General features: G+C 40.6%; 1 protein-coding gene across 1 annotated transcript; it reads left to right on the top strand.

The window, feature by feature from the left end:
• LOC107636590 lies at window positions 9101-11563 on the top strand. The gene has a single exon (XM_016340090.1). The coding sequence runs from the start codon at window positions 9101-9103 to the stop codon at window positions 11561-11563; it is 2463 nt and encodes an 820-aa protein (XP_016195576.1).

Genomic DNA, 13092 nt, shown 5'->3' with positions numbered 1-13092 from the left:
TTAAGTTGTGCCTGGCAGACTAAACGACACACACTATATATATATCACGATATAAAAAAATTAAAACTATATGAAAATCGAACGGTCTGATTACCTTGCCCAAATTCAAATTTTCCGCCCACTCAAATCGGACCGTCCGATTAGTGGGCTTCCAAAGAACACGCATGGTCCGATTTCTCAACCCCACTTTTTAGAAAAAGCTGTCCCACAATTGAGCGTAGCACCCACACTTCCCATAACGAGGCACAACACACCAAAGCTTCCCATATAAAAAAAAATGAGCCATTGGATAAATCTGCCCATTTTTGTATTAATCATTGAAAGAAAGTATATGTACAGCATTATAAAGTATTCTCAAGAGTACAACATTTATATTTTGATATCTTAATGGTTAAAACAGAAACAATTAATTAATATGATTAGATATACATCTGATTTGATTTGATTTGATTATACAGACATGATTTAATGTATATTATTCTCCTCAAGTTAGTGTATGCAAGTTTTGAGTGCCTAACTTGTTGAATTAATTTAAAATATTGGACACCTAAAAAATTGGTGAAAATATTTGTCAGTTGAGTACGAGTAAAAACATAAGAGAGAAGGATCATATTTTGCAGTATTACATTTCGAACAAAATGACAATCAATTTTAATATGTTTTGTTCATTTATAAAAAATTGAATTTTTAGCAATGTGAAGAATAACTTAATTATCATAACAAAGAGATATGGATGAGAATGAGGGACACCAAAAAAATAAAGAACACTTTTAAGCCACTTTAATTCACAAGTAGTGTTAGTCATGGAGTGATATTCAACCTCAGCAGATGATCGTGACACAGTTTATTGCTTCTTGGTCTTTCACGGGATGGGAGAGCTACCAAAAAGAACAAACTAACCAGTGAGCGATTGGTGAATAATAGGACAACTAGCCTAATCAGAATCACACCATCCATGTAGAGTAAGATCAATGTCACGACGAAGTATAATGTCTTGCCTCGATTTTTCTTTCGAATAGCGAACTACTCGAAGAGCAGCCACCTAGTGCTCTTCACAAGGTTCCTACATGAATTGAGACAAGACATGTACACTATAAGAGAGCTCGAGTCGAGTAAAGCATAAATAGAGAAGTCGTCCTGCTAGACAACGATATTTGCTAGAGTCAGATAATAATGGTCCTTTAGCAAAAGCAAGTCAATGATTCTCTTCAAGAAGAATAGATATAGGACGAGATCCTAGCAGTCTAGTTTTAGTAAGGATATCTAGCATACTTTCGTTGGCAAAGAAAGATGCCTGTTGGTGAGCGAGTAACTTCAAATCCCAAGAAGTACTTTAATTTTTCCAGTATTTCATGTGAGAGCAATGATGCAAGTAAGCTTTAAACTTTACAATTGCCAAGCAATTATTGCCAGCAATGACAAGATCATCTACATATACAAAGACCAACGCTGCACAGTGTGTATGACGATAAACAAATAATGAGTGATCAATGGTGAACTGTTTGAATCCATATCAGAACAGGGATATAGAGAGCTTGGTAAACCAACAACGTGGAACTTGTTTTAAGCTATAAAGAGACTTGTGAAGTTTGCAAACCTGCCTTGCATTGTGAACAAAAAATCAGGAGGAAGCTTCATATACACATCTTCATTTAAACTGCCGTGCAAGTGATGCGAAATTTCAAAGCACAACTTACCAACAAGTGTATCGGGTCGTACCAAGTAATAAACTCAGGTGAGTAGGTGTCGATCCCACGAGAATTAATGGATTAAACAAGCAATGGTTAATTGATTATTCTAGTCAGACAATAAAAAATAAGGGTTTCAATAGTAAATAGCATAAAAACAGAGAATTAAACAAAAGCAAACTAAAATTGGTTAAGAAAATAATATAATAAAGATAGTTAATGTGTCAGAAATATTTAAATTTTAGGATTAACAATTATTGCTATCTACTTTGATCATGCAAAGATTGAGTTTATGGCAAATCCTAGGTGATTGAATTCCTATTCCTAGGTAATTCAATCTCCTCTAACCCAACCGACGGTCAATTCTTTGATCAATCAATTGTATTAAAAGGTTAAGTTCAAAATCCGATTTATAAGCCACACAATCCCTAAGAACCCAAAACTAGTATGATTATATGTCATATATCACATTAAATCCAGATAAATAAGGAATTGTGAGAAAATGGTTTCAAGCTTCAATTCTACTTATGTAACTTTTTCAAGATTCAAAAGAATTCAATTTAGATTAGAGTTATTTTCGAATACACACTAATCCGTAGGATGAAGAATGAAACCAATTTTTAAACATAAATAAATGCATTAATCAAGAGTAGAAGAACAAATAATTATTAATCCATCAAAGTAAACAGAGCTCCTAACCTTAACAATGGAAGTTTAGTTGCCCATAGTACAGAAAATTAAAATTCTCATAGTGCAAAAAATTGAAATCCTAATCTAATGTGTAAAACCTAAAACTAATGAATGAGATAACGGAAGGGAGAAAGCGTTCACCGTTGCTCAATCCCTTTTTTTCTTTTATATAAGCGTGGTTGGGCTCTAGTCCATGTTGCTGGGTAGCGCTAAACGCCACTTCTGAAACAAATCATGCGCTCCTTTCGGCAGGTTTGACGCTAAACGCCAGGAGTCCTGAGAAGATGGTGATGCTGGACGCGGTTTGGAGCTAAATGCCAATGTCGCGGCATTTAACGCCGTGATGCCAGAGAGCAAGCATAGACTATTATATATCGTTGGAAAGCTCTGAACGTTGGCTTTCTAATGCCACTAGAACCGCATCATTGGGACCTCTGTAGCTCAAGGTATGCTCATTGGAGTGTGAGCAGATCAGGGTTGATAGCATCCACGAATTCTCTTTGCACTTGTCTTCAATTATTGGTTCTCCCTTGTTCTTTTGCTTCTCTTTTCCTAACATTTTCCTACAAGAATCGTGAAATCAAGAAAATCAAGGTACTAATAGAATAGTACTGAAAATCATATAATTATCAAGCAAAAGTCATAACTTTTCTATAATAAATGCCAATGAAAAGTGCTTAAGATTCTCATGCATTACAACACCAAACTTAAGCTCTTGCTTGTCCTCAAGCGAGCAAAGAATCATGGCTTAGTTATCAAACTTTCCAGCCTTAAAATTCAAGGGTAGATGGTTGCAATTCAAATGAGTTTGGTTAGCCGTTTCACTTATGCACAATTCAACGCAATTGGTTATAATCTTTCAAGGTCTTTGTCCAGATTAGATTATAGAATCCTTTCTCGAATCATCATCTTGAAACAAGCTTATTTACTTTCCTTCCACAGCTTATTTTCTTTGGATTCTTTGTACATTGAGCCTAACCGTGATTCTAAATATTTTGTCTCAAACTTTACTCGACACAAAAACACCACAAGCACTTAATTAGGGAGCTCTTTGAGCTTACCATGTCCTTTTAACATTCCTATCATTGGTGCTTAGAGCTTTTGGCTTTCTCTTCATTGATACATAAGCACCACAAGAACTTAACTCGGATCCTTAATCAGTGGTACTCAAAGCCTTTGGCTTCTCTTTCAATCCTTTGTAAGCACCATAAGCTTTTTTTTTTCATTACATGTTGCTCCTTCAAGACTTTGTCAAGTGTAAAGATCCCATAATAGTCTTCTAGACTAAAACCTCAAGCAATTTGGCTTAGCTTGTATTGAACATTCTTAGTTAGTTTGGCCTTTCAAAATCACATTGTCATGCTCTTTATGATGAATCCTTTTTTATTTTTGATCTTTCTTAGAACATGATCCTTGTCCACATTTAGGAGCAAGCACAATTATAATTGTGGATTGTGATAGACAAGTAATGGTATGCACTTGACTAACAAGACTCACAAATGCATTATATAGGATAGAATAAGATAACATATGCATATAATTAAAAAGAAAGGATACAAATAGAAGTCAACAACCTTAGTTCTCATTGCCATCATCTTCCTCATATTTCTCTTCATCATCCTTTTAGGCTATGTAGAGTATAGCCTCCAACACTAAACTTAGAATGATTGCTTATCCTCAAGCAACAAAGAAAAACAATGGTGATGGAATAGGAATAATCATTATTGTCTAGTGAAAATAAGGAAGCAAGGCGAAAACTCAATCAAATAAAATAAACAAAATAAAAAAAACGAAAGGAAAGACAAAATAAAGCAAAATAACCATGTTGCTAATGTATTGGCATGGGAGGAGTGGACCTTTCATAGGTGAAGTGTGGCAATACCAAACTTGGTGTTAGAACACCAAATTTAGTGTGACACAATCAATGAGAGGCTGGGCCAAGTACCCAATGAAATGCAAGCATTATGTTGGTGTAGCAACACCAAACTTAATCCATGAAATACATATGCAACATGAAGTAAAGGAAAAAAGAAAAATAAAAAGAAATTACCTAACGTTGGGTTGCCTCCCAACAAGAACTTCTTAGATGTCACTAGTTTGATGGTTGGTTCTTGAATTTTCTTCCTCTTCTTCCAGTTGGTTAAGAGAAATGACTTCAGTGGACATGAGAAAAAGAATGATACCCACCAAAAAGCAATCCCTATACAATTCTCTAATTCACTAGGACCAAGGAAAGCATATTCAAATGTTAGGAGAGAAAACTTCAATTCAAATATGGGTGGTGCATTCAAATTTTTCTTCCCGAAAGCTTTCATGCATAGATTTGAAAGAACTTGTATGGCTTCCTCCCTAATTATTAGAATGTGCAAGCATGGAGTATGCATGGCTTCCTCCTTTATTTGTGCATCTCCCTCTTCTTCCATGTGTGAGGGTGAAGAGTTCTCTAATTCACTGAAGTATGAACTCCTTTGCTTAATTTCTTCACATTTTTCCGTAGGATTTGCATTGCTTCTCTTGGGAAAGAAGTTACGTGTTTCTTTGTCACCTATTGTAGCCTCTGAGGATATAGAATCCTAGTCTTGTATTCCTCCATTACCTTTTTTCATTGAAATTTCACTTGGTACAGGGGCCTCTTGGTCTTGCTTTTGCACTTCTATCTCCTCATTTGTAGCCTTAGTTTGATCTTCATTTTTCTTACTCATCACTCTTCCACTCTTCAACCTTATGGCCTTGCATTATTTCATTGGATTGAGAATTGTGTCACTAGACAAGGTGTTGGTAGGCCTCTCGGTAACTTGTTTGGCTAATTGACCCATTTGAACTGCCAAGTTTCTGATGGAGGCCTTAGTTTCCTGCATGAAGCTAATTGTATTTTTGGAGAGTTCTGCTAAGGCTATTTCTAAAGCCAGCTCCAGGGATGATGATTCTTGATAAGAATAAAGAGATGATGGTTCTTCATATGAATAAAGAGATGATGGTTCTTGGTATGAGTAAGAAGATGATGGTTCCTGATATATGGAATATGGAACATTATTGAATTTTCCTTGGTCTTGACTTTTCCAACCAAAATTTGGATAGTTCCTCCATCCACAGTAATATGAATCATTCCTTGAGTGTGAGTAGTAACCCATGTGATCTTTTTCCATTATTTTCCTTAGCACAAAACATAAAACTGAATCGAACGTACCATGTGATAAAAAGAGAGGAAAAGAAGAAAGAATAGAAAGAAATATTTTTTAATTTTTTAATTTTTTTTTTGAAATAGAAGAGAAATAGAAAAAAAAAGAAAAAAATGTCTAATCTAGGTAATCAATTAATCGGTAGTTTGTTAATCACAATTAATCCCCAGCAACGGCGCCGAAATCATGGTGCGGAATTTCAAACTACAACTTACCGACAAGTGTACCGGGTCGTACCAAGTAATAAACTCAGGTGAGTGAATGTCGATCCCATGAGAATTAATGGATTAAACAAGCAACGGTTAATTGATTATTCTAGTCAGACAATAAAAAATAAGGGTTTCAATAGTAAATAGCATGAAAACAGAGTACAAAAGCAAACTAAAATTGGTTAAGAAAATAATATACTAAAGATAGTTAAGGTGTCAGAGATATTTAAATTTAAGGATTAACAATTATTACTATCTACTTTGATCATACAAAGATTGAGTTTATGGCAAACCTTAGGTGATTGAATTCCTATTCCTAGGTAATTCAATCTCCTCTAACCCAACCGACTGTCACTTCTTTGATCAATCAATTGTATTAAAAGGTTAAGTTCAAAATTTGATTTATAAGCCATACAATCCCTAAGAACCCAAAACTAGTATGATTATATGTTACGTATCACATTAAATCCATATAATTAAGGAATTGTGAGAAAATAGTTTCAAGCTTTAATTCTAGTGATGTAACTTTTTCAAGATTCAAAAGAATTCAATTTAGATTAGAGTTATTTTCGGAAACACACTAATCCGTAGGATGATGAATGAAACCAACTCTTAAACATAAATAAATGCATTAATCAAGAGTAGAAGAATAAATAATTATTAATCCATCAAATTAAACAGAGCTCCTAACCTTAACAATAGAGATTTAGTTGCCCATAGTGCAGAAAATTGAAATCATCATAGTGCAGAAAATTGAAATCCTAATCTAATGTGTAAAACCTAAAACTAATGAATTGGAGAACGGAAGGGAGAGAGTGTCAGCCGTTGCCCAATCCTTTTTTTTCTTTTATATTAGCATGGTTAGGCTCTGGGCTGTGTTGCTGGAATTTAGCACCACTTTGGTGCTACTAAACGCCACTTTTGATACAAATTACGCACTCCTTTCTGCAGGTCTGGCGCTAAACACCGGGAGTCCCGAGAAGATAGTGATGCTTGACGTGGTTTGCGCTAAACGCTAATGGCGCTAAACTATTATATATCGTTGAAAAGCTCTAGATGTTGGCTTTCTAATGCTTCTAAAATCACATTATTTGGACCTCTATAGCTCAAGTTATGATCGTTGGAGTGTGAAGAGGTCAGAATTGACAGCATCCACGAATTCTCTTTGCACTTGTCTTCAATTCTTGGTTCCTCCTTGTTATTTTGCTTCTCTTTTCCTAACATTTTCCCTACAAGAATCATGAAACCAAGGAAATCAAAGTACTAATAGAATAACCTTGAAAATCATATAATTATTAAGCAAAAGTCATAACTTTTTTATAATAAATGCCAATGAAAAGTGCTTAAGATGCTCATGCATCAGCGAGCGAGAAAGCGTTATGAATATCCATTTGGTGGAGCTCCTAGTCTTTAGTAGCGGCGTGCCAAAACAGTACGAATAGTAACAATTTTTGCCACAGGTGCTAAAGTTTCATTGTAATCCAAACCCTCAACTTGATTATTCCCCAATACTACCAAACGTGCTTTGAATCTTTCTATACTTCCATTAACATGGTATTTAATGTAGTATATCCATTTAAAACCAAGAACTTTCTTTTCCATAGGTGAAGTAGTAAGGTACCAAGTCTGATTGTCATGAAGAGCTTGAATTTCACTAGTCGTAGCAGCATGCCAACATGCATCGTGCATGGCAGCATAAAAACTTTTAAGTTTAATTTCAGTCCTAACAGCTGCAATTACATACGATAGAGAGCAAAAAAATGGTCATAATTCATATAATTAGCTAGAGGATAGGACACACTTTGAAGCATGTTGAAGAGGGGAGACGGTGAGATGGGCTCATGGACATGACAAAGTTGACCACATAATCATAAAGACAAAAAAATGGTGCTTGATGTGATGTCCTCCTCCTAAGGCTTCAACGGTGTTGGGTTCCTCAAGGTTAGAAGCCACGATTTTACCATCGGCTTGGATGAAGTGGTAAGATATGGCACGGGAACGACATCGACATCATCACCCTCAAGGACGTCTTTTTTGTCCCTCAAAGTGGGCTCTAAATTTATGTCCTCATCATAAGTGGTTGTATCCATGAAAATAATCCAATTACTACCTTAAGCAAGAATTAAGAATATGTTATAAATAAATAAAAGAGTAAGTAAAGAAACAAACTAGAATAATATCTTCAACGGAGATAATGACTCTTCAATATCTGAAAACAAAAGCATTGAATGTAAAGTGAACCTAGAGGGAAAGTAATCCTCTCTAAATTCAGATCTAGAAACCTAAAAATTATTTTAATGCATCTAAAACTGTATGTCTATTATGTCTAAGATGTGTCTCCTGAGTCTCTGCATGTTTCCTGGCTTTATTCTGTGTTTCTGGGCCGAAAACTGGCTTAAAACGCGGCCCAAAATCGCCCCCAGCGTTTTCTGTTAATTCTGCAGATCGCGCAGGTCACGCGTACGCGTCATCCATGCGTTCGCGTCATTCGTACAGACTCCAATCCACGCGTACGCGTCAGGCACGCGCGCGCGTCGCTGCAATTTTTCCATTCCGCACGGTCGCGTGAGCCATGCGCGCGTATCAGTGTTAGCTGGTCATCTCCTTAGTTTCTTGTGTTCCTTCCATTTTTGCAAGCTTCCTCTCCATTTTCTAAGTCATTCCTGCCCTATGAAGCCTGAAACACTTAACACACGGATCACGGCATCGAATGGTATAAAGGAGAATTAAAATATACTAATTAAAGATCTCTAGGAAGCAAGTTTTCAACCATAAAACAATATTAGGAAGGAATTATAAAATGGGCAATTTACTTATTTAAATAAAATGGCAGAATCCTTTACCTAAATGTGCAAAACGGATTGTTGTTACCTGCATGTGCAAAAACCCATTTCTATGTAATCCGTGGCAACCCACCACGGTTTCCAAACGTGCATAAACCGTGGCAGGTCCCAGCGGTTTAGGGGCAAAAACTATAGAGTGTAAACCGTGGTAAGTCACCACGGTTTACGAAGGAGGCATGGCATGCATAAACCGTGGTAAGTCACCACGGTTTATGAGGAAAATGTGCTGGTCATAAACCCTTGTGGGTTACAACGGTTTATGTAGGATAAATAATGGCCAGAAAACCTTGTAGGTTCCCATGGTTTACAATTACGGGAACTCTATATATATGTGGGTGATTCAAGATCCATAAGAGATCATTCTCACAATGGCTAGTGAGGAAGAGAGTTTTCTTGCCTTAGTGCATTGCTCTGGGAAAATAAAAAAAAGCAAAAGCCATGGTGTGAAGTTTACCGACAGAGAACCACTGAGTATTTTTATCCGTTCATCGATGAGTTTGTCAGATTTGAAGAACAGCATCTTGGAGAAGCTTGGCGTGTTGGGTAGCAAGTGGGTGAAGAAACTATTCTACAAGATTCCCATGGCGGTTGTCTCGACCGGTGTTCATTTTGAAACCTTTGCGGTTAAGGCTGATGAAGATATTAGGGTTTTGTTCTACTGTGTAAGGAGTTTTCCGGAGATCAGAATCCATGAGTTGTTCGCGAAGTTGGAGGTTGGTGTCGATAGTTCTGGGGCATCCGCTCCAGTTCCTAGCCCAACTGCCGCGGGTGGTGCATCTAGCTCGATGCCTACGGTCAGACCGTATCTTTCGCCGGTTCAATCACCATCGTTTGCGGCTGATTTAGACCGAACGGAGGTTGTTGGTTCTGTACCTTTGGAGAATGCAGCAGTCATTGAGCCTCCCCACGTTGTGGCCACCGGTGGTGGCCTGGTACCTTATATCGAAGACTTTGGTGGACCTGATCAAGTAGAGAATGCAATGCGTGACGATGAGTCTGACCAGGAGCCTGTTGATATCGTAGGTGACAGCGACGATGACATAGGTGGCGATCCACATGCGCAGCATCGGCCTTCAGGTTCTGGTTCTCATCAGTACCCTCCACACTTCTCCACACTAAACTTGGATGCTCTTGGTCAACAGGAAGACAGTGGTAACACAGTGGGGGGATCTTCTACAGAATTTCAGATTGGGCAATCATTCCAGAGTAAAGATGAAGCTGTGCTGAGTGTCAAGGACTATAGCATCCGGCGAGGTGTTGAGTACAGAGTCATCGAATCAGATCATTTGAAGTATCATGGAAAATGCAAGGAATTCGGCAAGGGTTGTAGTTGGTTGATTCGTGTAGCGCTTCGTGCACGAAAGGGCACTTGGGAGGTTAGGAGGTACAACGGGCCACACACATGCCTCGCAACTTCTATTTCAAGTGATCACCGTCAGCTGAATTACCACGTTATCTGTTCGAGGATTCTTCCTATGGTTAGGGCAGATGCTGCGGTTACGGTAAAGGTACTTCAACAAGCGACAGAAGCCGATTACGGTTTCAGGCCTAGTTATAGGAAGGTTTGGATGGCTAAGCAGAAGGCAGTGGCACAAATATATGGAGATTGGGAGGAGTCTTACGCGGAGTTGCCACGTTGGATGCTAGGGGTCCAGGCGACAATGCCGGGAACAATCACGGTGCTGAAGACGTCTCCTGTTCGGATTGGTGGTGGGGTTGATGAGTCGACGGTGTACTTTCACCGGCTTTTCTGGACATTTCCACCCTGTATCGAGGCATTCCGGCATTGCAAGCCCCTCGTCAGTATTGATGGTACCCACTTGTATGGGAAGTATGGAGGGATGCTGCTGTTGGCGATAGCTCAGGACGGGAACTCGAACATCCTCCCGATAGCATTTGCCCTTGTGAAGGGCGAAAATGCAGAGTCATGGTCATTCTTCTTGTCCAATCTCCGAGAGCATGTGACTCCTCAGGAGGGTATCCTTGTTATCTCTGACAGGCATAATGGGATCAAGGCAGCGCTTGAGGCACCTGAGACTGGGTGGCTGCCTCCTCGGGCTTTCCGGGCCTACTGTATTCGGCATGTGGCTGTGAATTTCGCCCTAACGTTCAAAGGTAAGGACTCTAGGAGGATGTTGGTGAATGCTGCGTACGCAAAGACTGAGGCTGAGTTTTACTACTGGTTTGACATCATGCGGACTAAGAATCCAGCAATGTGTGACTGGGCCAACCGGATGGAGTATGACAAATGGACCCAACATGAGGATGCTGGTCGACGGTTCGGGCACATGACCACAAACATCAGTGAATGTGTGAACTCCGTGCTAAAGGGGACTCGCAACCTGCCGGTCACATTGTTGGTTAAGTCAACCTACGGGAGGCTTGCTCAGCTCTTTGTGCTACGGGGACAGACAGCAGAGGCACAACTCGGATCTGGGCATGAATTCTGTCAGGCATTGGTCAAGGCTTTTGATCGGAACCTAAGAGACTCTAGGTGCTTCACTGTGACATTATACGACAGGCATCAGTCCGAGTACACCGTCGTGGAGACAACACCAACCGGGAGCTTCTCGCTGGGTAGCTATAGAGTTTCCCTTAAAGATCACCGATGCGACTGTGGCCACTTTCAGGCGCTGCATTATCCTTGTTGCCACGCCATTGCGTGTTGCGCCTACTCCCGGCTTAACTGGGCGTCATATGTTCACGAGGTGTATCGTATGAGTGAGGTGTTCAACGTTTACAAGCAGGGGTTTCTCCCACCTATCCCTGAAGGACTATGGCCTCCATATGCTGGGCCTACCATCATTCCTGACCCCAATATGCGGCGTGCAAAGGAAGGTCGTCCAAAGGCCACCAGGATCCGTGGAAGTATGGATCAGTCTCAATCGAACCAGCCGAAGCGTTGTGGGCTATGCCGTCAGCCTGGGCATACGCGGAGGAACTGTCACCAGTGAAGACAAAGTGGTGGAGGGGATGCGTAGATATCATGTCATGTAAAATGCCGTCTATGCTATTTTAGTTGTTTCAGGGTCTAGATAATCTTAGTAACGTTTGGTTGGTTAAGTCTGTGACTGTCAACATGTTTCTTTAATGCAAAAATTTCTGATGAATAAATTCCTGCTATTTTACCTGTTTGATTAAACCACTTTGGTATCGTTCATATTGTGCATTATAAAATAAACCGTAGAACTACATATAAAAGAAGCTGAAACCAGTTAAACTGCTTGGTCAAAAGAAAATTAACATTTAACATAAGTCTGAAAGCCATAAGTACATACTAGCATGCTAAATACATGAACTAACAAAGGTCCTACCGGACGGGAACATATAACAAAACTAATCAGAATCCTCAATGGTGTAACTGTCATCATCGTCGAACTGGCCAAGAAGGTGACCTCCGGTGCCACACAAAGGAGGACACCTCACCCGCCTCGGTCTGTGATCTGCCGCTATTGCTGAGGGCTGTGCGGGAACCGCGCTGAAAGCAGAGGCAGATGTCCCTCCTAACGCAAACCATGGGTCAGACGGAGATACTGCAGGCTCGTTGAGGTCAACTGGCAACTGAGCCTGAACATCGTCACTCGGTGGCTGCTGATCAGCAAACTGGGCATGCTCCTTAGGCATCTGTGGCCTATAATGGGTATCATCATCATCCTTAAGCATGTCTGCTATGTCCCTGTAGAACTCGGACTCAGTAACAGGATCATCAATGTCCATCCCGACAGCCGCGGTAGTAAACTCAGCGAAAGCATGTGGGGTCACGTTCCCAAACAGCTGAGAGCTAGTACCCACGTCGAACGTCGGCTGATCCATAGCTGATGCTGATCCAACTACCTCCTCAACGAGCACATGATGAGTGCCGTCACCCTGCTCGGATGGTCCTCCGTCATGCGCACCTCGACGGTTAGGCCGCGCAGGTGGCCGTCTGCCTCTACGTCGAGGAACACGGTAGTCCACTGCATCCCTAGGCTCAGCTGCAGGAACGTCCTCCTCCAAACGGTCGGCAAACTCCCTCCACTCGCGATCGGTGGTCCGGGTCCTATACGGCGACGCCGATCGACTCGTCTGTTATCTGGTCTGTCATAAACGTGCACTCTAGGAGGTGCCTGGGACGACCCTCTGTGACGCGCCTCCTCAGTCAAGACAATCGGCCTCGGATCCTGAAATGCTACATCTGGGGATAGGAACCTGTGCGCCACATGGCACCACCACTCCAGGTACTCTGCTGATGGTCCGGGGTCGAGGACTCGATCGACCCATATGACTGACTGAAGCCTGTTCTCCCAATGCTGGTGCTACTCCTGATAATACGTGGGAAACCACCGGTCCCCACCCCTACCATCCTTTGCATGTAGCCAATCTATGTTCAGAGCTGGCTGTGGGAGATGCTGAACACCGCCGAACTGGGGTAGAACCCTATCGACCTGGTGCCACTCGATCGCAGCAAAATATATCAGGCTAGTGACGGCCGTCCATAGCCTTC

The sequence above is a fragment of the Arachis ipaensis genome, chromosome B04, assembly GCF_000816755.2.
Source record: "Arachis ipaensis cultivar K30076 chromosome B04, Araip1.1, whole genome shotgun sequence".
Classification (NCBI taxonomy): domain Eukaryota; kingdom Viridiplantae; phylum Streptophyta; class Magnoliopsida; order Fabales; family Fabaceae; genus Arachis; species Arachis ipaensis.
This window is presented reverse-complemented; position numbering and strand designations above follow the sequence as displayed.